At 43.6% G+C, this 26,534-nt stretch overlaps 1 protein-coding gene across 1 annotated transcript in view; it reads left to right on the top strand.

The window, feature by feature from the left end:
* MYOZ1 (myozenin 1) overlaps positions 1 to 22,736 on the top strand; it is a 40,779-nt gene extending 18,043 nt beyond the window's left edge. The window contains exons 3-5 of the mRNA XM_063128464.1: positions 15,786 to 16,041; positions 18,696 to 18,861; positions 22,503 to 22,736. Of these exons, the coding sequence (XP_062984534.1) occupies positions 15,786 to 16,041; positions 18,696 to 18,861; positions 22,503 to 22,734 (654 nt within the window). The 3' untranslated portion in view covers positions 22,735 to 22,736. The remainder of the gene's footprint in view (positions 1 to 15,785; positions 16,042 to 18,695; positions 18,862 to 22,502) is intronic.
* Positions 22,737 to 26,534: the final 3,798 nt, after the last annotated feature.

The following is a 26,534-nucleotide window of genomic DNA, read 5'->3' as shown; positions in this document are numbered from 1 at the left end:
CTTTCCATATGGTCACCCTATTCCTGCCACTTTCACTTCATCTGCTACTTCCTCTGTGTTGGTCAGGGTTAAGTCCAGGACAGCAGAACCCCTTGTTCCTTCTTCCATCTTGTGAGGGATGAAGTCAGCAAGACAAGTAAAGAACTTAGTGGATATTCCATTCTTTGCAGAGTTAGAATACAGCCTGGGTATAGTTATAGTATATGATTGCACTATTGGTGCTACAAGACATATTGCAGATATTTTTACACTTTAAAAAAGGGGTAAAAAATGCTACAGAGGGGAAAGGATTGCTCATGCTCAGTATTAGCCATTAGGTCTCCATTCCATGTGAGAAATCCGGTAGTGCAGTGAGGTCATTTAAAACCCGGGTCTGATGGGAGCCCCTTTGGATGGCCAGGCACAGGACTTCAGTTCTGAAGCACACAGCCAATGTTTCTCTTCCCGCACATCTAACCATCCTTCCATGCTTTAAAGCCATTTCTACATGCCCAATGTTAGAACAACAACAAAGCTGATCGCCAACCCCAATTGAAAACAAACAAACAACAGAACACGTGCAGTATTTATTTATTTATTTATTACATTTCTATACCGCCCAATAGCCAGAGCTCTCTGGGCGGTTCACAAAAATTAAAAACATTCAAAGTATAAACCAACAGTATAAAACCATAATATAAAATGCAATATAAAAGCTCAACCAGATAAAAATACCAGCAATGCAAAATTACAAACTTAAAACACCGAGTTAAAATTTATTTATAGACTGTTAAAATGCTGGGAGAATAAAAAGGTCTTCACCTGGCGTCTAAAAGCATATAATGTAGGTGCCAAGCGAACCTCCTTAGGGAGCTCATTCCACAGCCAGGGTGCCACAGCAGAGAAGGCCCTCCTCCTGGTAGCCACTTGCCTCACTTCCTTTGGCAGAGGCTCACGGAGAAGGACCCCTGAAGATGACCTTAGGGTCCGGGCAAGTACATTCGGGAGGAGGCGTTCCTTCAGATAGCCTGGCCCCAAGCCGTTTAGGGCTTTAAATGTTAATACCAGCACTTTGAATTGGGCCCGGACCTGGACTGTTTTACCTTTTAAACTCACTTAAATAATAGTACCACAGAAATAAAATGGAGTTTCCTTCTGCATCCCTGCTCTCTGGGTGGTCACTGGGTGGGGCACTGTGGGTCTGTGGGCTTTGGCCCCAAATTCCATCCCTTGCTTTACCACTGGAGTAACCATTCAGCATTCAGAGTTTGACATGGAAGTACTGGGAGTGGACAAGGTTGCATTACCCTGGGAACTACAAATGCCAGTTTGAGCATTTGGAAAACACGATTTCTAAATGATTTGACATGATGCCTGGTGGGGGACGGACATCTGACTGTCCTGTAACCACAGAATAAGTATAGAGCATTCCTTACACAATACAATATGCATCTGGCAGTGGGTAAACTTTCCCTGTTTCAATCTAAAGATCCCTTTTTATGAGTGCTGAGGTTGTTGAAGAGCAGCGCCTGTAACTCCAGACGTGTTGTTAATAACATAGACAGTAAGCATTTTGGGAAGCTCTTCATCAAGGGTGTGGAAATAGAAACACACATGGTGGACTCAATCATTCCCTTTAGAGCACTCCAAAAGGAGTTCATGGCATCTTCTCAGCTCAGCAGGGCCCCTCCCCCAGTGACGTCAGGGCCTTGAAATGCCTAGCAGTTCCAAGTCCCTGTGGTGGATCATTTTTCATTGGCGATTCCTCCTAAAGTACATGTAGAAATGCTGGAACTGGAGGGAGCCAAAGTGACCCAGCATCAGGACATTTGCCACAACTGGGACTTTCATGAGAGGTTGCTGAAGGGTGAGCAAGTTGAGTCCTCCCACCGAAACAAAAGGCTTAGTTTGCACCGAGGTTGAAGCCAGGTGCCTCTTAGCCCTGCTTTTTGATGGCTAACTCAAATCCAAAGTAAGTGAAAGTGACAGATTTTAACGTGTACTTCAGTAGACATTTGTAGAACGTCCCCAAAGTTCTACAATGCATCGGAGGACTTTGATTGTACTTTGATTGTACATCACAACAGTTAAAGCTGGAGGTGCCCTGCCCTCTTTTAAATCTCTAGAATAGCTCCTGCAGCTTTAACTGCTGTGATGAAGAGGGAATTTCACCAGGTTCTCCAACACCTGCAGAAATTCCCTTTTCTGTGCAACTGTTAAAGATACAGAAGCCCTGTCCTCCTTTGCATATGATCACCCTACATTTAGCTCTTGTGCCCTAGCTCTATCCCATTGCAAAGGATAATAGTGAATGTGCAAAGTGCAATTCCATCTGTAGCCCACAGCTGAACAGAAATGACTTATTAATACTAGTTGTCTGTCTGGAGGCACCCACTAAAAACCCACATGGAAGTCATGACCCAGCACAAAAAGACGGCACATCTTCAAGTGGAGAATCTGTGCTTTTAAATATGTCACAGGTCAGCAGCTGTGGATGAAGCCAGGACAACTCCCTTTAATAGCTGAGACATGTAATGCCTCAGTCTAGCTCTGACCTTTGCTGTAGCAATGCCTCAGCTGCTCCAGCTACTTGTCTTCATCTGCAATCCTATACACACTTATATAGCAGTAAGTCCCATTGAACCCATTCCAGTTTGGAGCCTTAGGCAGGGTGCAGCGGGTTCCTTAGGCAGCACATTTGGGGGACCATTAAATGGCTGCAAATTATTTAGTTTATGGTGGCAGTGTGGTGGCGATGGTAAGGGCAGCCATTTGGATTTTCTACCTCCAAAATGTCTTGGGCTATTTGTGTCTCAGATTTAATACTGCAGTTATTGGTTTTGTATTGCCTGTGATCTAAGAGAGCTCTGGCTGACAGTTTCTCATGTCACCATTTGCCTCCTTTCAAGGGCAGGTGGATCTGTGGGATTCTATGGCAGAACTACAGATGGGAATGTGGCAGTACAAAGATGAAGAGACAAAATTAAATAGGTTGTTCACAAAGCCTCTTCTATCTAATCTAATAGGACCCCAAATCACTGCATAGGATATTCACCGTATTCAAATGTACGAACCTAAGAACATAAGAGCTGTGCTGGATCACACCAGTACAGCATGCTGTTCCCATAGCGACCAACTGGATATCCTTGGGAAGCCCACAAGCAGGACCATGCAAAGGACTATGATGTTTTCTACTTTATATTCTGCTTTTATTGTGAAGCACTCCGATACATCCTGCTTTGATTGCGCTCTTTCCCCAAATGAAGCAAAGTATTTTGGTGCACGGAAAGCTTCATCCCACATACCCGTTTCCCTCAAATTATCCCCATAGCGTAAAGCTGTCGTTGTTGTTAACTTAAATCACATCCCCAGCGGCAGCACTCCTAAGATCCTTTGCATACCAGGAAAAGGGTTTAAGGGGGGGAAATGTTTAAAAAATCATAAAAAATCAACAGATGACCCAATTCGATTCAAATTTGGCATGCTGAAAGCCCTCCTTAATATCTATTACTGTGCCAATTTACTGTGCCATCAAAACTTACGCAGATGTAAGCATTTGTTTATTTTGTAGTTTAAACATATCAAATCATTCTCCAGCGGCTGCTTGGAGAACAATGGACGCATGGGAGTATTTCACAGTAAAAGCAGATTATAAACTGGAAAACTTCAGAGTCTTTTGCATGCAATTCGCAGAGATTGCACAGGATAACACTGGTGTGATGAAGCTAGGAAAGTCTGGTTCTTCCGGGCATGCGAAAGCACCCCGCTCAAACTGCAACAAGTATTTTCATCTCTTGTTTTGAATCCATGTGTTTTCAAGGGGCGGCAGTGCTGACAAAAGAGAGGATCCTGCCTTTTCTACAGCAGGTGTTTTTAAATTCCTATTCAAATCCTTTCCTCCTCCTGCTTCCTGGCTGCTGGGTCTATTGTACTTTGGATCCTCCACCTTCGCTTCATGACTTGCTTTGGCGGGGCGGGCGGAGGAAGCAAGAGGGGATGCATTGGTAACATCATAGAGGGGGGGCTGCACCTTTCCCTCCTGATTGGAAGTGCCTGACAAGGGGAACACAATGCAACCTCCAGTGGCAGGTGATAGGAGTTTTAGTTCGTTAATCAATTGAACTCTATTGGATGTTTTAAATAGAAATTAAACAAATTGTTACATCTGTTTAAGTTTTAAAGATAAAGAGATCCAAATTGGCACAGTAATAGCTATTAAGGAGTGCTTTCAGCATACCAAATTTGAATCTGATTGGGCTGTCCGTTTATTTTTTAGATTTTTTAAATTTCCTCCCTCAAGGCCTTTGAAGCTTATATTCCACTAGTTCGAAGGAGCGATGGAACTTAGGAGCACAGGAACGCATTTGCGCTCATTCATTCCTTTGATCATGCATTGTTCCCTTGCTCTAAAGTAAATCCCATTGATTTCAATATGCAGTTCATTGGAGGGGGAGGGAGGTTTTCCGGCAGGATGAATGGGGCGCTCTTCCATTCCTTTGAGGGAACAGCATGACTGTTTATAAGGCTGGGATAAATGCTGTAAACCGCCCAGAGAGCTTCGGCTGTGGGGCGGTATATAAATGTAATTAAATAAATAAATAAATAAATAAATAAATAGACAGGGAAACAGGAGCGGCTAAATTTTATATTTACTCAGAAGTAAATCCAATTGATTTCAACTGTTCTTTTCCCCCCTCCCCATTTGTGAAGATCATGACCTGCAAGCGGTGGTAAGGGCTTCCGTGGGGTCCTAAAGGCCCGGCAGCTTCTTCCTCTCCTCCTCCTGCTTCTTCCACACCAGAAGCAAAGTCCCCCACTCCCTCCTGGCAGGGAAACCGCAGCAGCTAATATCTCCCTTTCAACAGCACCGAGTTGCCAACAGTGGACACGCAAAGCCAGGGGGGATTAGGCACCCAAAGACACCCACATCCTGTAAAGAAGGCTCATGGATGGGAGTTAAAAACCAAAAGAAAGGGAGGGGGTAACTGAAGGGGCAGATTGAGGTCCATGTGGCTGGATGAATGCTTTCAATGCAAATAATATATGGGCTAGTGCTCTGCGCTCGTTGTGTCAGCAAAACTCTGTATTTGTAACAGATCTTGTGAAGGGAAATGAGGAAACAGCATGAGTGTTTAGAAGACTGGGAAATACAGAAAGCAAATAAGTATTTCTTTTTATTTTCCTGGGTGGCAAGGGGGGTGGGGTGGGGTGGCTTCTCTCTCTCTCTCTCTCTCTCATCTACTACTCACCCATGTTCAGAAGGACAGGGAGAAAGCGGAGGGCACGGAGTTCAGTAACAAGAAGAGCAAACCCCAGTGCAAGATCCTGTTGTCTGACAAAATGAATGGAAAGAGAGTTGTCCCACTTCAAACAACCAATAAACTGTAGGGGGAGGTACAAAGGAGATCTGGAGGGTGGGGATGCGCTTCTCAAAGGGATCAAAGCAATGCTCTACAACAGAGCTGTAAAGAGGCTTGGTTCATAAAAGCGCACAGGTGTAAGTTCTCAAGCTTTCATATGGTATATAAGCACTATGTAAATAAAGTGGGATAATTCAAGGGGGAACCACAATAAAAGGGTATGTGGGATGAAGGCTAAAGACTCACAAATGTACTGTGGTATAATAAGCTTTCTTGGAAAGTCATCAGATGAGTGTTTTATTGTACACGCACTACTGCCCACTCATGATTTTTGGGGGGGTTCTTTTGATGCCACCGTCAACCTTCTGCTTGTTTTCCCATTGCAAAAAAAGACCCACAAATTCTGACTTCGTTCATCTGTAGCGAAACGTGCCACAATTTCCTGCTGTGTGCAGGAGAAGCAGTGGGATAAAAATGCCCGCAGGGTCATTGTTTACTTCCTCTTCCTTCTCCATGTAAAGAAAGAGGAAGTATTGTGGGATAGAAGCAGGGGGAGGGGAAAGCAATGATGAGGAAACACAATTTCCCCTCTGTCTGATGACGCTCTTGGACTGGAGGCTACTGTACTGAAACTTATTTTGAAAGAAGTTGCTTTTCATGTAACTGGAGAAAAATGGCACTTGCTGAAATAAAGGTACAGGGCTCCTGATGACCTGTGTTGCAGCTGATCCTCCAGGACTAGCTGGATTTTTGCCCTCCTGCTTTAAAACTTTCTGCCTGAGTTTTTTTTTTCTTTTTTCTGAAATAAAATGCCATCCTTTCCCCTGTGCATACATACACTGATGGTGCTATATAAATAAATAAATAATAATAATAATAATAATAAATAGGGGTGTCCTTAGAAGATAGGGTCCTTTAAAACACACACACACACACACACTTATTTCAGAGCATGAGGCAGCTGCCTCAGAGCTCCATCACACCTATTTTCCCCTCTGGTTTGCCTCTGCTTTTTTATCTCCATTTCATAAGTGGGACAAGTGCTCCTCTGTTTCACGATTGTCGCTATAAGGGTGAACTCTCTTTTTACTTGTTTGCTCTCCCGCTGCTATTGTGTCCATCCCACCCCTTCCCCCTCCCCCTCCAGTTCACTGGTTCTTGTTGTTGATGGACATTGTGATCAAATGGCAGCCTCCCCTCTCGCTCATTGGAGCTCCTATGGGAATTAACCAAATGCTTACAGCTCCCTCATTTTTTTTTTAAAATTGAATCTTGGGACCATGAGAGCTCTTAAGCAGGGCTTTAGGTGTGTCAAGTTTGAATCAGTTCGGTTCATCCTTTGATTTTTTAGGAATTTTAGTTTCCCCCTCCTCAAAGTCATTCCTTCCTATTAACACACACATGCACCTCTCTTATTCTGCACAGGGGTGCATTAAGGCAGAATCAGAGGGGTGTATGTGTGTGTGTATGTGTGTTCAATGGAGCTCGTTTATTGCCCAAATTACATCTGCGTAATTTTTACAGATAAAGTGATTAAATTTGGCACCGTAATAGCTCTTGAGGGCTTTAGCCATGTCAAGTTTGAATCAGATCATTCATGGCTTGATTTTTAGGAATTTTAAAAAAGAATTCCCCTCAAGCTGTTCTTCTGATACTCCACCAATGCAAAATTTCACCTGTTTGCATTTGTGGAGGATCTGTTTTCCTTTACTTTAATAATGCACAGCTGTACATCTCCAGTTCATAAAAATAGAAATCTGCTGGGGTCCTTAGGGACGTGGGCTCCTTCCCCCACCCCCTTGCTCTGGCTTTGTTGTCTAGCAATTTACTGACTTAACATTTCATCGGCTGGGCTCCATTTTTGCAGGCAATGAGGGTGGGGTTGGAGCAGTAAAAAGTCCATTCAACAGATTAAGCACAAGTCCATTTGTGACCTGGCATGCTGGGGGAGAACTGCCCCGCCCTCCCCTTTCATCAGCAAGATTCCATTCAAAGCACACTCCCCCCAATAAAGGAAAAAGTGAGGGGACAGCACTATATGGAGGCTTAAGGGTGCATTAAATCCTCTTGGGGAAAATAATCCAGACTTTCCCCACACAAAAATAATATGCAAAATGGAGGAAAAGAGGCAATATAGGTGCAGGACAGAGGCACAACATCTCAGTCCCGTGCTGCAATACCAGATACCAGACATGGTGAGCGTGCATTAAACTGCTGCTGTGATGGAGCTCTCAGACAATTGATTTGGAATGTCATGAAAAAGCAGCGAATTATTCATTATTTATTAATTATTATTGTATTTTCCCCGCCAAGGAGTGGGAGAGAGGAGTTTGTAAGATCTTCTGCCTCAGGGGCCAAAACACTAGCATTGAATAGTTCTATGCACCTTGACTGGGGTTGGGGTGGAAGGTGCCATTTGCTGCTCAGCAAAATATCTTGAAGCCAACCCTGGGCATGGCTATAGAGACCGGTGGGGTAGGGGAAGGAAATTAGGTGGGGCAGAGAAACAACTGGGGATACAGAAAGGTTTGTGGGTAGGGAAACATGCCCAGGATTACATCAAATTTACTGTGTAATCTTAAACCTGTTTACTCAGAAGTAAGTTGTACTGAGTTCAATGGGATTTACTCCCAGATACATGTATGTAGGATTGGAGTCTTCTTCCTTAGTAAATGTGCTCAGAGCTGCAACTTGTCACCCTGAATATAATTCCAATATCTGGATCTAGAGAGAAACCTGGGCTTTGGTAATTTAACAAACAAACAAACAAAAACAAAGGTAGCCATGCTGGTCTGTGAAAAATGGAAACCCAAAATCCACAGTTGGGCAATACCTTTCTTAGAAATTTTGGTTGGTCCTAATAAAGGTACCCATCTACGCATTTTGGTACTGTAAGAGTTGTATGACGATGAGGTTGTTAGAAACTTAATACTGCAACATTTGGTGTAGATTTTAGGAATCCCAAAAATTAGAACCCAAAAATTGGGGGGGGGGGGGAGAGAGAGAAAAAAAGAAAGAAAAAGAAGAGAATTTACACCGAAGTAAGTCTCACTATGTTTGATGGGGGTTTCTCCCAAGTAATTATGTCCGTTTGCAGCTGAACAGCATGGCTAATTATAGTCTTCAATACATTCTCACACTCTCCTTTGCCAGTGTGCCATATCCAGTTTGCAATTAATTGGTAAAATTGGTAAATGTTTAAGGTCTGTGGCACTCAATCCTCTCCGTCTGGATTTGGGCTTGAAAGACCATGGAAAAGTATTGGTGCATGGAGGGCACATTTTAAGCAAGCACAATTTTGGACGCTGCTCAGTTCTGTCCTTAAAGCAATCTAGAGGTTAATTAGAGCTTGCCTTCTTTAAAATTTAAAGTATAGCAATTATTTCCAATCATGCACATTTATTGCATGTGCAAATTTGTGCATTTTTTTTGGTCCTACAGACCTGAGTCCCAGATTTTTTCAGTGCCTAGCACTGCTCCTGCACAGGTAGAGAGCAGTGTTGTACGTTCACACTTCTAGATACTTGCCTCCTACGCCCAGAAACCAGCCCCTGATCTCAGTCTGTGTTTGTGCCACTCCCTGCTCTATATCTGAAGAGAAGCCCTGCCAACCTCAGTGTCTAGCTTAAGGCATCAGAGATGCAGCACTTTTGACTGGGATTCTGTTCAGCCCCTTGTATTTTCTAATATTCAAGGGAAGTTTATCCTCCTTGTTCTTAAAATGGGAAATTTATACTGGTGAGGGAGATTCCCTAGAGACTTGTCAGTTTAGTTTGCTGATGGCTCTGTGCCCAGACTGCAGATTGGATGACCTGTTGCGAAGCCCTGGTGATTGCAGCTGAATACATTGAGTGGAGTGTTAGATAATTCTATACTCCACCTTGTGAGTTTTTCACTTCTTCTTGCCTATATTTAGCTGACCAAACAGCTGGCCTTGGAAGCCTGTTTACAGCCTATAAAACTTCTCATCAGTCAATAGTACTACATGTAACAGACAAGCCAAGTGCTTAACTCTTTAAAAGCAACAACATAGGGTACCGCCAGGCTCCCTTTAGGTATTCATACAAACAGCAGTGGTCAAGCCAGGACCCTGTGGACACTGCAGTTCTGTAATCACATACTTTTGTTTAACAGGATTTGATTAATTGTTGCATCTGTTTTAGGATTTGCACTCGTTACTTATTTGATTTATTAAAAAATGTCTGAACAATATTTATGGGTAAAGACCAAAAGGAGATAACTTAGCCCACAGAATGGTTTGTTGCAGGTAGAAGCAGAAATATACAAAAAGCAAACAAACCTGTATATAGTCGATGGGATACAGAAAGGCACCCCACTGATCAGACAGTTCTGATGCCATTTTTACATTTTTTTTTAATCTGCAAGGCTACCTAAAACTAGGGAGACCCCAGTTCAAATTCCTGTTCAGCCACAACATTCATTGGTGACCTTGGGCCTGTCATTATTTCTTACAGATACCCCAGGGAGTGTGCCATTGACACCAAAATAAACTGATCAGTGTTGCAAACATTAGCTGCTGTACTGATGCTCATTGAAGAATATCAATAATTACATCAGTCCTGTGAAGAAGTTAAGCATATAAACTTGACCAAGAGTCTTTAGTGAGCTGCATAGCTGGGCAGGAATATTAACCTAGGAAGACCATATGAAAAGGAGGACAGGGCTCCTGTATCTTTAACAATTGCAGAGAAATGGGAATTTCAGCAGGGGTCATTTGTATACATGCAGCTCCTGGTGAAATTCACTCTTCATCACAACAGTTAAAGCTGCAGGGGCTTTGCCCTCTTGACCAGATACAAAAGAGGGCAATGCTCCTGCAGCTTTAACTGTTGTGATGAAGAGGAAATTTCACCAGGAGCTGCATGCATACAGATGACACCTGCTGAAATTCTCTTTTCTATTCAACTGTTAAAGATACAGGAGCCCCGTCCTCCTTTCCATAGGGTCACTCTAATTAACCTAGTTCTCTCCTATTCAAATTCAACTTTAATTCCAATCTGGGAAAGGTCTCAGGGGCCACATGCCATCTGTGGGCAGGGTCAAAAGGAGAGTGGTGGGGGTCAAAATATGATTCTTACTATTTTTAAACCTACTCAGAAGACACTCACTCCATGGGCCTGTTCAGGCAACATGTTAAGTCACTGTTAGCTGCAAACCATTCTGCAGCAAATGGTTAGTGAGCATGTTTAAACCATGGTTATGTAGCCACCATGGTTAGGAATGGTTCACATGACATACTAAGCCATAATGTTTAGCTTAGGGTGACCAAACGCCCGGATTTGCCCGGACATGGCCGGAAATCCCACCCCCAAGCGGGATCTGGGGGGAGATTTCAAAATCCCCCCAAATGCCCAGGAAAATCGGGGCCCTGGCCCAGGCCTGCATCCCCCAGCGACGCCCTCCCCTTCTCCTGTGTGCTGGCGCAAGCGCGCGAGCACACAGGAGAAGGGCTGCGTCACTGGGCAGGAGGAGCTGGGAGACCCGTTCTCCGAGAACAGGCCTTGCAGCCCCGCCCCCCAGGGACGCTCTCTCCCCTTCTCCTCTGTGGTGGCGCAAGCGCACCAGCACACAGGAGAAGGGCTGCGTTGCTGGGTGGGAGGAGCTGGGAGACCCGTTCTCTGAGAATGGGCCTCGCAGCCCCCGCCCCCCAGGGACGCTCTCTCCCCTTCTCCTCTGTGGTGGCGCAAGCGCGCCAGCACACAGGAGAGGGCTCTGTCGCTGGGCAGGAGGAGCTGGGAGACCCGTTCTCCGAGAATGGGCCTCGCAGCCCCCGCCCCCCAGGGATGCCTTCCCCTTCTCCTGTGTGCTGGCGCAAGCTGGTTAGGGTGAAGCCACTCATGGCGAGTCGGGTCCATTGGCTCTGAGGTGATTGGGGTGTCTCCCGCCCCTCCCCATTGCCTCAGCACGGAGCGGCCGCCATTGTCAGCTCAGCCAGCAGCTGGAGGAGGAAGCAGGAGCCGAGCGCGGTAGGGGCGGCCAAGCGGTGCTGGGGCGAGAAGGTTGTATCTCGTGTGTTGTGTTGGATGGGGAGAGGAAGGCTGGCAAGCGGGCGGAGGCGTGTAGCGCGCATTGCGTTGGGGTGACTGGCTGGGTGGCGGTGCTGGAGGTAAGTGTCACAATTTTGAAGCTGGAGTCTCCATCTTGTGTGTGTGTGTGTGTGTGTGTGTGTGTCATCCAGCTGAAGCCCTTGGCCCAATTTCCTTTCCCTTCGCAAGGCACGGAGGAACAGCAGTCTGGCGCCACATATGTAAAACACGTAAAACACACACACACCACCACCACCCTCTCTCGCGGGAATCCTCACCACCTTTTATGTACTCAGTCGAGGAGGTGAACTAGAAATCCTCGCTCGCTTCGCCCTTAAAATGTGCCCTGAAAGAGTGTGAAAGAAAATGCAGCCGCATCTGTCACCCCAAACCTCGTTTTTCCTTATTTATTTTGGCTTTGGCATTTTTTAAACCACTTTTAAAAAATCCAAGGAGTGTACCTGGTGGTGGTCACTATTTCATCCACATGACAACCCAGGGAGGTAGCTTGGGAACATAGAAAGCTGCCTTATATTGAGTTAGACCATGGGTCCAGCTAGTCCAGTATTGTGGACACTGATTGGCACAGCTCACCAGTGTTTCAGGCAGATGTTTTCCCAACCTTACCAGGAATTGAACTGGAATCTTCTGCATGCAAAGTAGGTGCTCAGCCACTGAGTCTTGCACATTACATAGGTCAGGCTGAGAAAGAGTGTGTAGCCCACCCAGTAAATTGCATGGCTGAGTTGAAATTGGAACCCAGTTCCTATGGCTTGAGTCCAGTACTGTATCCCAGCCTTCCCCAACCTGGTGCTCTCCAGATGATATTGACATTCACTTCCATTATCCTCAGTCAGCATGGAAAATGGTCAGGGATGTTGGGAGTTCAGCAAAAGAAGCCTGCTGTGTCCATTGCATATCATGGGCTATTAACAGTGTATATTGTAGATTACATTGATCCATCTTTTATAGTATTGTTGTCTTCCTCCTTAGTTATGCACTGTCCTTAGGGACGGACAGCTTGACACACATTCTGGAGCTGCTTAGTTTTTGTAACAAACTAAAGAATTTTTATTTTTGACTTAAGGCTCATCTACACCAAGCAGGATATTCCACTATGAAAGTGGTATATAACATGCAGGATGTACACTATTGCTTTATAGTGGTATTGAAGTGCACTGACAACTGTTGGGGCCCATTGACATGTACCATATACTGCTTTCATAACCGCTTTTATAATGTAATATCCTGCTTGGTATAGATGTGTCATGGGCCCCAACGGTTGTCAGTGCACTTCAGTACCACTATAAAGCAGTAGTGTGGCTCCTGCCTTTTATACACCACTTCCATACCACTTTCATAGTGTTATATCCTGCTTGGTGTAGATGAGCCCTATGTCTTTGAGATTATGGTTATTTTACAGTATGGCTTTCTTTTTATTCTACTAAATTTTTCTGCTTCATTTGTTAATATGAATTTTCTGCTTCATTTGTTAATAATGCTCCTCTTGCTGGTGATGGTGATAATGGATGCTGATTCTAATATTAATAATGCTCCTTCTCTTGCTGGTGGTGATAATGGATGCTGATTCTAATATTAATAATGCTCCTCCTTCAGTTGCTGGTGATGATGATAATGGATACTGATTCTAATATTAATTATGCTCCTTCTCTTGCTGGTGATGATTGCTGGTTGTGGTTGTTTATTATGTTATAAAAATAAAGAAATGGTTTTATATAAGTGTTAATTCTTTTTTTAGTATTTAGTATATTATTATAGTAGTTGTGTGCCTTTGGCACTCATTGGTTGTTATCATTTACTTTTTGTGAACCACCCAGAGAGCTTTGACTATTGGGCAGTATAAAAATGTAATAAATAAATAAACGTGACCGAGGCCACGCCCCCTTGGGGGCCGGACATGTTGAGTTGGCTCCGCCTTGGGGTGGGCATGTTGGGGTGGCCACGCCTCCTGAGGGCAGCCATTTTGTCCTCCTTTTTGGTTTCCAAAATATGGTCACCCTAGTTTAGCTCAAAATGCTTAACCACCATGGCTTAGCAGGTCAGCTGATCAAGGTTAACCACTTAGCAGCAATATCCCAAATATCAAGGCTCTGCATATCTACTTACAAGTAAACATGGGCAAATTGGCCAAGTGAAAACATGGCTTTTAATGGTTGAATTCACTAAGCTGGCACAACTGTTTTAATAGTTTTACTGCTTTTAAATTATATATTGTTTTAACTTGGTTTATGGTTTAATTTGTTTTTAGCTGTGTATATCTACTATTTTATACTGTATGCTTTTATCTGTATGCCGCCCTGAGATCTTATTGATATAGGGCGGGATATAAATGTGTTAAATAAATAAATAAATAAATAAATAAATAATACTCACAAATAAGGAGGACTGAATCACCCAGGCCTGGCCTGCTCTCTCCTGCAGGGAAAAACTCTTCTATCCAATCAGCAGCCTGATTAGAGATGAGAACAGTTCTTCCCAGAACCCCAGTTGGGAAAGCAGCAAAATTCCCAGCAAAAACATTGGGGGAAATGAGATGAGTGGTGGGTGGAGAGAACAGAGAAAAAGTAAGAGGGAGTGGTGTTAAAAGGGGGGCATCTCCACAATGTCAAAAGCTTTGTGGGCCATAATGGAGAGCATTGCACCCTATTGTAGGGTGACCATATGAAAAGGAGGACAGGGCTCCTGTATCTTTAAAGTTGTATAGAAAAGGGAATTTCAGCAAGTGTCATTTGAATGCATGTAGCACCTGGTGAAATTTTGTCTTCATCATAACAGTAAAAGCTGCAGGGGCTCTGCCCTCTTGACCAGATATAAAAGAGGGCTCTTGCAGCTTTAACTATTGCGATGAAGAGGGAATTTCACCAGATGCTGTATGCATACAAATGACAACTGCTGATTGTTAGATTTAGATTGTTAGTTGTTTTTATGCTCTTGATAATTTTAATTTTTGTGAACCGCCCAGAAAGCTTCAGCTATTGGGCAGTATAAAAATGAAATAAATAAATAAATAAATAAATCCCTTTTCTCTACAACTGTTGAGAGCCTCGTGTGGCGCAGAGTGGTAAAGCAGCAGTTTCTGCAGCTGAAACTCTCCCCACGGCCTGAGTTCGATCCCAGTGGAAGCTGGTTTCAGGCAGCCGGCTCAGCCTTCCGTCCTCCCGAGGTCGGTAAAATGAGTATCCAGTTAGCCGGGGAAAGGTAATAACGCCCGGGGAAGGCAACGGCAAACCACCCCGCTATAAGGCCTGCCAAGAAAATGTCAGCGAAAGCTGGCATCCCTCCAAGAGTCAGTAATGACTCAGTGCTTGCACGAGAGGTTCCTTTCCTTCCTACAACTGTTAAAGATACAGGAGCTCTGTCCTCCTTTTCATATGGTCACCCTACCTATTGCACCTCATAACGTGGTGCCATGCTTTAAGGCAAAGAAGAACCAGTGAACTAAGGTATGTACACACTTCCTGGTATTGTGATGTGAGAAATCTACATTGCTTTTTTAGTCTGTTGCAGGGAAGTCTTGGATGCCTTGAAAAATTACCATTGCCCAGTCTCCAAAGTTCTAAAGATGCAGTTCTACAATGATTGAGCAGTCAGAATTAGCCTTTGGGTGTCTAGAAAAACCCCTTGTCTTGTCAGTCCTAGTACTAGACTTCCTGCTCATTTACAGATGTATTTATTGAGGCATGTTGTAGCCTGCCCTGCTCTGTCCTGCACTGGAGGTGATCTGTTTAGAGACCTCACCTCACCCAGTCCTAGTTGAGCATTTCCTCTAACTCCTGTCTGACTTGACCACTTCAAAGGCACTCAGAACACCCACAGTTAAAGTGGATGATGAGTGAAGTTAGTAGCACTTTTTTATATTCACGCCAATACTTCACAGTGAGACTTCACAGACACACTGAAACCTTTAGCCACAAACACTCTACTCCGATTTCCAGAAGTGGTTGTGAAGTTGCTCCTAACAACACCTAAGCAGAAAAATCTAGTTAGCCAAAGGAGAATGTAGCACATTGTCAGCTTGATGCTCATTTAAAAAAGGCATTAGTAAGGTTAGCTAGAATAAAGCATAAACATATGAATTCCCTGCCTCAGATGATGCAGTGGGAGGGAGGGAAAATCGCCCTCCTGCCAGGAAGGCCTGCCTACTCCCCTGACCCCACTCTGCAGTTTCTTGGTCCCTGTTTTACTGATAGTTAGTCGGGGCCATTTGGGGCATTATGTCCAACCCCCTGCTCAGTCCAGGATTCCAGTATAAAGCATCCCTGACATATGGCTGTCAAAGAAGAATTATGGTAGGGGGAAAGAGAGATATGAAATCTGTACCTTGAAATCATTTCAATATTTCCTCTTGTTCTCTTTTCCTCCCTCCTTCTCACCTCAGGATCATTTTCAAAGGTTCATCCCATCTGTTGGAGGACACTATGGAGTTGATTCTCACAGTTATTCACATAGTGCTGGGAGGATGGTGAGTGGAGTCACTGTAGGTCGATATGGGTCAAGTAAACTCCAACATCCCCCCATGCCACCTCCAAAGCCTGGGAGCAAAGGTGGAAGTGGCGGAACTGGACATACTGAGGGATCTGCTGGTACAGGGGGAAGAGCGGATGGTGGAGGCAGTGAGACCACTGATGAAAAAGGCAAGTATTTATGTGCATACAGTGCACCAATAAAAGACTCATCAGCATCTGAACTGTCATCGTCAGAGAGAGGGTGGTGGTGTCCAGCTGAGCAAGAAGCAGTCTGAAACCTGTCTTTTGCAAGACCTTTCTTAAAATGTGGATACCTGTGACAGGTTTCAAACTTTCAATTGTTGAAAGTTTGGCAAAGGACAGATACGTAGACTTTTCTCCACAATTTACTTGTTTTGGCAGCATGCAAATTACACCTTTTAAAACCTCCTGAGAAACCATGATTTCTTTTGCTGGGCTCAGTATTAATCACTATGTATTCATATTCTAAATGTTTTAAAAAAAACCTGTTCTGGTTCAGTGACTCAAACTTTGCATCAAGGAGACATTAGGGGGGCTTCTCTACACCAAGCTTTTATCCTGCGCTTTTACTGAGGCTTCTGATTCCAGATTCTTTGCGAGATTAAGATCGCCTGGTTTACACATGCTTCACCCCGCCCCCAGGGTTTCCTTTCTCTACAAGTTCTATATGTTTCATTGTACAGTCAATAGATGGTGCTGTGCTATAGCTGTAATATAACAGAATTGCAAAATTACACAGAGCTGTTGGAGCACCACACAGAGAAAATAGCATATTTTCCCCATTAAGAAAAAAGCTGGGATAATGGTCACAAAGCACAGGAGAGGCGCTGGAGGTTGATGACATCACATAAAGGACATGCCAGCTACCATGTCCTCAGCTCGTGACCAATCACGAGTGCACAATAAAAGCCTTGTGTAAAGAACCCCTGGAACAGGGGTGTGGAAAGTCGTTCAGCCAAAGGGCTGAATTCCACTCTGGAGAAACTGTCGGAGGCCATATTTGGGTGAGGCCAAACACAAATGGGGCAGGATGAAAATGCCAAAAGCACCAGTATATTTGAGTGTGAAGCTTTTACTACCAGTAGTTAGGACTTAAGAGAGGTATTTCAATCTTTTAGAATGGGGAAGAAATCACACACAAACTTGAAACCACCAAATGTACAGTAGTCAAGGGAAGGACCATTTCTTGGGGACCCTGGAAGGCCAAACTGGGGCCTTGGGAGGGCCTGATTTGGCCTCCAGGTTCTACACCTTTGCATTAGAAAACTATGCAGAGTACAGTAGCATTTTTCAAGCCTTTTTTTTTTTTTTGGTGAACCTATAGGAAACAAGAGATGACTAGAAGCCAAATTCTTTGAAATTGTGGCTTTCAGGGAATAGGGATTCAACCTGTGCTGGATGGGGTTACACTCCCTCTGAAGACTCGCAGTTTGGGGGTACTCTTGGACCTGGCCCAGAATCTGGATGTCCAGGTTTTGGCAGCGGCCAGGAGTGCATTTGCCAGCTGAGGCTAGTGCATCAACTGCGCCTGTTTGTAGAGATGTCTGATCTTGCCACAGTCACCATGCCTTAGTTACATCCCATCTGGACGACTGTAACATGCTAGGTGTGGGTTTGCCTTCAAAAACTGTTCAGATTGAACAAGATAAGTGATCAACATTCAGCAAATTGTTGGAGAGGATGTGGGGAAAAAGGAACGTATTTACATATGTGGTGGCAATGCAAATATGTACAAAGATTATGGAAGATGGTGTTCTCAGAAATTGAAGAAATAGTGGGAATGAAAATAGAACAAACACCAAAAATAGCATTGCTGTCACTATTTGAAGACCAGTCACAGGGAGCACATGGCTCCGTTGTTACAAAAGCTTCAATGGCTTCCAGGCTGTTTCCAGGCTGAATGCAAAGAGCTGGTTATGACCTATAGAGCCTTATGCGGTTTGGGACAAGGCTTTTCCCCTAAGAGCCTGCTTGGATCTTAAGATCCTCCGAAGAGGCCCTTCCTTCTCGACTGCCACCTTCACAGCTGTATTCGGTGGTGACAAAACAGAGGCCCTTCTTGGCAGCTGCTCCCAGGCTGTGGAACTCCCTGCCCCTAAATTCGCTCCCTCTCTGTTGTACTTTTGCCACTAGGCAAAGACCTCCTTATTCAAGCAGGCCTTTGGCATTTAAGCAGCTCTGTTGGTTAGATGCCGTTTTTATTGTTACTGTTGTGTTTTTAATACTGCATTTGTTTTATTATTTTAAACAAGTTTTATTTGTGATTGTCAGCTACCTTGAGTGACATTTTTCTTGGTAGAAAGGCAGGGTACAACTCAAATCAAATTTAAAAAGTAAATAATGTTTTTCATGTGTTTGCTGAAGGTTTTGGTATCAAAAGCAGCATTTAAGCAATTGTGGGGTGGCAAGACTTTTTGACCGGCATCCTCCTCTTGATCCTTGTTGGTTCAGTTTCCTTTTCGTCTGCCCTTATTAGCCATAGTCTTATTCTTTTTCATATCCTCCTTGTCTTCTATTATCCTGGTTTTTGCAAAAAATATTCTGAATTATATAGAGAAAAAAATAATATAATGTGGCACACTGAATAAATAATGTATGTATTGTGTAATCTGATGCAGAATGGTATGACTTGCATAAAGCTGAGTGCAGAGTTTAGGCTTTTGGGGACCGAATTAGCATTAAGCTCTACTGCCACCTTTGCCTTGATTGTTCATAGCTTTCATCACCTCTGGACCCTGGGACTTGTTTTGATGTGTTTCTCTCATTTGAATTAACTTTTCTTCTCTTCCTCTGTATTATAGGTGATAACAAAGGTGGGAGTGGGAAACACATCTCCATTTTTAAGACCTATCTCTCTCCTTGGGAAAGAGCTCTGGGCCTTACTCCACAAGAGAAAAGTGAATTCAGTGTTGATATCTTGTCTTATGACAGCAAAGCCGACCTCTGTCATTACAAATCTTTTAACAGGTAAGGAAAAATGCTTGACAGACTGGTGGAGGCTGACTATGGATGTAAAATAGGGTAGTTGTGAGTAAAATGGCATATCCTGATTTGTCCAGTAGCCTGTTTACTGGCTTGGAAAAGGTAAATAAAATCACCATGTTACTTCCCTTCTGGTGGACCCCATTTTTACAAGGGTTCCCCCCACCAAAAGAAATTGTTGACAGGCTGCTACCAGTCAGGATGAACCTGCTGATAACACCTTAGTCTGTCCAGCTGCCTGGGGAATTCTAAGCCCTTCTGCTCAGGACCCCCTCCCTTCAGCCCATCTCTAAGGGGAAAAAATACAAAGAAATGTGCTGCAAAGTTCAGAAACACAGAATTTAACAAAACCTTATGAGAAGCCCAAGAATGCAAGAGCAGATGCTTTGTAACCCTGAAATCCTTCATGTGGGAAAAGGGTGTTCAGTGAGAAATGCTCTTTTTAAACAATGCAGCCAAATGTCCACATATAAAAAGAATTTATCTGGGAGAAAGTAAAAACAGGAAAACCAAGCAATGGCAATGATGATGTACACAAAGTTCCAAATAAAATAAATAATGTCACTCTAACTTAGCAAGTTCTATATTACCTACTTAAGTAAAGTCTTGGGTTTCAGAGCATATTGCCGAGAGGAAGGTCTAAGAAAGTTTCTTAATAGCCTATGCTGGACAGCTGGAGCACAGAGGGGATCCCCTGCATTTTTGCTTAGAGGGTGACTTTGCCCATCTAAGTGCAGCTCAGTGGGGGTGGGGCAGGGACCTAGAGACCTGACAGGAAGCTGTGTAAAGCAGTTTCCATGATCTCCTCCCCTTCACTGGGACTGCCCCTTTTTTGGCCCTCTCCACAATTAGTTTCCAAGTGTGGAGACATAGCTAGGGCAGAAAGAACCACACCAGCTCAGAGAGGGTGGTTTCTAGCAACTGAGGTCAGAGCTCTGGCTCTGAGCTCATTTCCCAGAAACAGAACAATCCTATGGACCTCTAGACAATGTCTAGTGGCCATAGGACTGCACCCTTAGCCTCTAATTACATGTCATTAGGAAGACAATGGGGAGTGAGCAAACCCTTACTTTTATGTGAACCTGAGTTCAGTAATAGGCAGCTGACTTTTACTTTATCCAATAGTGTGATAATCTCCATTTCCTTTGTCTAGCCAACTTATCTGAATATTACTTTACTTAGTGGCTAGACCTACCTTCGTAAAAACCCTTCACTTGAATTATTAACGAGCTGGCTAGTTCTAACTGAACAAGCCACTGTGTAAAAGAGCTTAAACTTTGGATGTGGGTTAGAGAATGAAAAGTGAGATCCAGCTTATTCGGGCAATTTACCACAAATACCACATGCTCTAGGGGGCACTGCTGAGCTCCATCAGCAGTTGGGGTTTGTCACAATCACATGCTTCATATTAGGGAGGAGACATTCTTTCTTTAAATTGAAGGAGATGAGCTGTTTGGGTATTAGGAAAACTGTGAGTACAAGAGCTAAATATTGAATAGTTGCACATTAACACTTTTACTGTTAGCTCATCATTGCTCCTGAATCCCTGCTCCCTGGTAGGCCTGAAGAGGGCCTTGATTCCCGGCACGATGTGACTGAACTTTGGCTCCTAAAGGCACACTGATCCATTCCTGAACCCCCTGTAGAATAGCATGTTGGTTCCTTCCTGATTCTAGAAGGAAGATAAATGATATAGGGAGCACACAGAAAGGAAGAAGGAAAGTGATAGGGAGTCACTGTGGGACTGAGGGAATTTGTGTGCAAGAGAGCAGTAGCAGAGGGGAGGGGAGTGTATATTGGATGTATATGGAAAGACGGGTTTTCCCCCCCACATTGGGGGCCCATTAGGACTATGAGGCATAGCTTTTCCTCAGTCAGCTGGAAACAAAATTGAAACAGTGATTCCACATGGAACTTAATACAGCACTATATTATCTGGCAATGCCTGTCCCTATGGCCAAGGAAGTAAGTCCCATTCAGCAAAGGTCCTCCGCAACTTTAATTAGAAACCTCTTCCTCGCAGCTTTAGCTTCCAGTTGCTTCCAGTTCAGCATAGTGCAGTATTTGAAATGAATTGCCCAATGTTTGGTCAATTCCTGTTTCCCATGGTGGAACTTTAATTCTTGGTTTCTTTTTCTTTTCCAATAAGGTGTAATTAAGGAGTAATTCATCACTAAACCCATGCTGAGCTGACCAGGAAGCAATTAGAGATAGAAGCCACAATGAAGATGGTTCTAATTAAAGATACAACAAGCCTCAATAAAAAAATACTTTTAAAATTAAAGATACAACAAACTTTGGTTCTGAATAGCCTCAGTAATGCTTTGCCAGTCCACATGGTGCTGTGGCTAATGTAGAAGCAACTTGCCACAATTTTTTTATCAGTGTATTTACTTTTCTTGTGGGGCAGATAAATTAGGGTGACCATCTGAAAAGGAGGACAGGGCTCCTGTATCTTTAACAGTTGTATTGAAAGGGGAATGTCAGAAGGTGTCATTTGTATATACCATATGGGGAACCTGGTGAAATTTCCTCTTCATCACAGCAGTTAAAGCTGCAGGTGCCCTGCCCTCTTTTAAATCTGGTCACTCTAGTATAGCTCCTGCACTTTAACTGTTTTGATGAAGAGGGAATTTTTGTGAACTGCCCAGAGAGCTTCGGCTATTGGGCGGTATAAAAATGTAATAAATAAATAAATAAATACAAATGACACCTGCTGAAATTCTCTTTTAAATCCAACTGTTAAAGATACAGGAGCCCTGTCCTCCTTTTCATAGGGTCACCCTAAGATAAATAGTTCTCTCAGAGGCCTGGCGTATCACAATCGTTTGCAGCCTCTTCTCTGTGGAAAACAATCTAGCACAAGCAGACTGTAATGGTACCAGGTTGCACACTGTTGTACAAGGGGATTAGCTAAACCTTCTTACAGCCATTCATAATTAGGGATGGGCAGATGTGACTCCTACATGTCATATAGGAGACATGGTTGAAGTGGAACAGGAATCCTACCTGACACAACCACTTCCCATTTTAAAATGAATAAAGTCCAAATCATTTAACATTATGGTCGTGCACAGAATTTATGAATTGTAGTTATATATTACATATAACGGTTTATTATTTTCTGATAATAAATTTTATATAAAATTTAATACTTTGGGATGATATCTGTGAACCAGATCTCAGCATGCTTCTTATTGATGATTTAGTCTCTGTATTAATTTCATAGAATAGTAGAATTGGAAGGCGCCTATAAGGCCATCAAGTCCAACCCCCAATAGAGAATTTATCCATCTCTATTTTGGGGAGGTTTTTGTTTTTGTTTTAAATTGCACGTTTTTTCTCTGAAGCTATTCTTTTTGGGAGAGGGGAATGGAAGGGGATGCTTAATTCTTTGTCTCCACCCCAAATCATACACACCCAGATGCTTCTCCCTGTTCAATCCCAGGTTTAAACATGCATTTTTAATGGATATATGGCAAGTCAAATTAAGGATCTACTTTATTTGTATAGTTCAAGGATGGTTGGTTTTGTCAGAAGTACATACATGAAGTGGCAGGACAACTATCCCAGATGCTGAGACTAGCATTTCCATAAATCTTGATATCTGATTCTACTTCTCCTAGGACTGCAGTGCCTTATGGGGGATATGAGAAGGCAGCCAAGCTGATGACCTTTCAGATGCCTGAATTTGATGCTGGCCCTTTGGTACCTGAACCTGTCATTGTGTATAATCAAGAAGTCACCAACAGACCCTCGTTCAACAGGACCCCAGTACCCTGGCTGGGGTCAGGGGAACCTAACGAATACACCATTGAGGTGAACGTACCAGCGGCAGGGGAAACAGAAGAATTATAGAACCACCCAACTGCATGTCTGTTATAAGGAGCTGAAAAATGCAGAGATTCCTCATCTTTGCCCTTAGAAGAGCCAGAACATTGGTTCTAATGTAACTTTGCTGAAGATACATTAGAGGTAGAAGAAGGAAAGCACTAATGTAGGAAGGAAGAGAGAGAGAGAGAGAGAGAGAGAGGAGAGAGGGAGAAATGGCTTCTGTATTTGCCCTCCAAGACAAAAATAAATAAATAAATAAATAAATACAGCCTTAGGATGTTTATAAAGATACTAAATACTGCCTGCCTGCTCTGTACCAAGTTTGACCCTGTTCTGTCATTTGGCAAAAACAAATAAAGCATCTAGAAAGAAAGAAAACCAGTCTCTTCAGTCTTTGTGAAAATGTAACAAGTTTTATTTATTTATTGAAAACATATACCTTGCCTTCCTGAATAAAGCTCAGGGCACGATAATTTGGAGAAGCTGTGAAATTGGTTCAGCTACAATTGGAAAATTCCTAACAAGACAAAAAGAACTGCCATTCCATTGTTGCCATGATCCAGGAATGGCAAAGGTATCGGTGGCTTTAGCACATAAAGACTGGCACCTGCAGCCAGCTGGTTTCACATAGAAACCCAATAGGCCAGCTTTTAATGTTGTGAAGTTTTTACTAAACTATGCTGCTCACCTGCTTAACAGTGCAAGAAGCAAATTACATGGCGCCTACAAATATTTCCTTTAGAGCCTTCCTGTTTGGACTGGTCACAATCACAAGGCGCTTCCACACAAAGTGCGTCTTTAAGCTCCATCCGACGAGCGTTTTCTTGCATGCTCGTCACTGGGCACTCGCAAATTACTCACATGACGTCGTCTGCGTCTCGCACGTCTTCCGCCCCTTTTGGCCATTATTGTGCCGCAAAAAAACCCTCATTAAGTCTGGTTGCTGCTCTTTCCTTCCGGACTAAATGGGGCTAATTACTTCCTGTTTTCAAGAAGTGACGTCACAGCGGCGACAGAGTAGCGACGGGAGCCGCATGTTTGACCTAGATGTGATGGGTCTTGGTTCGCTGCGTAGCGGTCAAAGACTCTCAAGACACAATTTCTCTCATCTTGGAAAAAAATTATTACGAGCAGCCTGCAGTGCTGCAAGGTGGCAATCCCTAGAGGATCTGAAGGACTGCCCACTAATTGCAGGCAAAGCTAACATACTTATAGGGTCAGTTCCCCTTAGAAACAACGACAGAACCTTCCCACCAATCATAATACACTTTTGCAATATAGTAACCAATGATAGGCAAGGCATTTATGCATGTACAGAGTGCAAATAATTCTAAGACTAAAAACTAGAAAAACTATGCATAGATGTATTGAAATCTGCACCTGTTTGCTTTTGCGGTTAGCTGGCTCCTCACTCCACCCTCCAATTGTTTTCGTCGAAACGCAGTCTTGCGACGTGTCAGTTCAACATTGGCTGTTAGATGTGGGAGTGGTTGCAGTCTTAATATCTGTTAGTTACACTGAAAGCATGAATCTTATGATTTATAATGAAAAGGCCAAAGCATATATTTTCCTATACCTGTGGGCATAGGTAAGCAGACCACCCATCTTGATTTCCTCAACAGGCTTTACACTTGATACTCTCCTGTTCAGTGATAACAGGGTGCAGCTGCATGTGTTGGAGCCTCACTAACTGAAAATGGCATGGCAGCCACTTTGAGGAGACAGAGGTTCTTCAAGGCGGGATGCCCTCCCTCTCAGGGTTTGTCACACTTGCAAGCGCTACAAATCAATTGCCTTTCTCTTGGATTTAAAAATCTTCTGCTGTTTGCTGGAGTGAAACACACTGAAGATTTGTCCAACCACTACCACCCCACACTTTGCCTCATTGTTCCATTTGTTCCCTCCAGAGAAAAAGGAAATGGTCTGTTCTCACGTTAACACTAGGAAGTCCACCTTTACTCCTATTTTCTATAATTTGCCCTTTTTTAACCCCACCTTGTGTCCTTACTTAATACGCTCAGGCTGCAACATGTGCTGCCTTGGAGTAAGCCCATTTAGTTTAATAGGGTTTACGTTTAAGCAGACATGCACGGGACTGTGCTGTTAGTCATGTAAACTGTATAAGTTTATCGGAGAACTTCTACACTGGAAAACATCCAAGCAACTACCAACTGGCAATATCAAGAGGTGCTTTTATAGGTAAGCTAAACCTGCTCATATAATTCAAAACTGACAGGATGGTAGATTAACTCTATATTATTCATTGGCTTACTGCTGAAAGCAAGTATGCTTGGTAACTCTGCAAGTACATCATTCTCCCTGCCAGTGTAAAAACATGGTACTGGAGAAGAATGAGACCCAAATTAGGTACACTGCCAGCTTTGCCCTAGAGCTGGAGATAATATCAAGTATTATTATTCAGTGGCCCTGTTCAGACAACACCATTAACCATTTTGTGGTTAAGCAGCATGGTTAACAGTGGCCCCATTCAGAAGACAATTTAAACCACGGCTTTAACCATGGTGGTTAAGCCAGAAAGCCGTTCAAATGACACGCTAAAACATGCTGCTTAACCACAAAATGGTTAACGGAATGCTTAACGATGACATCTGACACACATTTCCCCTAACCATCTGCTCTGTTAACCACGTTGTGGTTAGGCTCACTAACCATGTTGTGCAACATGGTTAGCAGCACTAATAGGGTGACCAGAGGGCCAGGAAAACCCTGGAGACCTCTGGAAAAATGGGGAACTCTGGGGCAATTTACCAGGGGTGGGGGGAAGGCATGCACATCTTCTGTGTCTTCTGGAGGAGCTCAGATCAGCTACACCATTGGCGTAGCTGATCTGAGCACTTCCTGGAGACATAGAAGACGCGCATGCACGCATGTGCTCTCCCCGCCTCACACAAATTGAAAGGGCTTGTGGGTATTGGGAGAAGTGTGGGTCACATGCATGCTCCAAAAAGAATGATGGCTGGCCAGCCGCCATGGCAGCTCAGAGGAGGACCAGCAGCAGCAGCCAGAGCAGCCACCCACCTGCAGCGCCCCAGCACAGCGCCTGGACCCACACTTGACTGCATGGGTAAACTGGGTGCTTCTGGGGGGGGGGGGGGGCGGAAAAGGTAGTTTTCGCTTTGCCTGCCACAATCTGCAAAAACCATTCTGAAAATATTATTGTGGTTTTAATGTCCTTAGCTACACTTATGGAAAGGTGGGATATTAATATGTAAAGTAAAGAAGCTTTTTTTAGATGGTATTGTTTTAGTGCTTGTGGATTTTTCTGGGGCTGAATGATGTATGATGGTTTGGGATTTTTACTGGGATTGAAGCTTGTGGATTTTGTAATGTTTAAGTTGTTTTATGTTTTAATTGTAATATTCTATTGGCATTTGTAATATACTGTGCGAGGTTTGTAAGCTGTTTTAAGCCCACCCCAAATCTTTATTAAATTAAAGCTTCTGTGTGTGTGGTGGTGGTGGGGGGGGGCTAAGGGTTCCAATGGGAAACCAGCAGGAAGCAATGGGGGGGTATTGGGAAGGTTCGTGTGCTGTGCCTGAGAAGAGTTATTATTAAATGGATATTGTTGCTTTTATACTTTTGGTGGTTTTAAATTTTGTATATCTGTTTTTAATGTTAATTGTTTTTAACTTTTGTAAACGACCCAGAGAGCTTCGGCTATGGGGTGGTATATAAATGAAATAAATAAATACAGAGGAGAGGTTTGTGAGTGGTCCAGAGAGGAGGAGTTGAGATGGATCTTGAAATAGAGGGAGTGTGGCTGTTCATGTTCTTGTATTGAGGAGAAGGGAGGTGTGTGTGTG

The sequence above is a fragment of the Elgaria multicarinata genome, chromosome 6 (genome assembly GCF_023053635.1).
Source record: "Elgaria multicarinata webbii isolate HBS135686 ecotype San Diego chromosome 6, rElgMul1.1.pri, whole genome shotgun sequence".
Classification (NCBI taxonomy): domain Eukaryota; kingdom Metazoa; phylum Chordata; class Lepidosauria; order Squamata; family Anguidae; genus Elgaria; species Elgaria multicarinata.
Note: the sequence above shows the minus strand (reverse complement) of the source record. Positions and strands in the feature narration are given on the sequence as shown.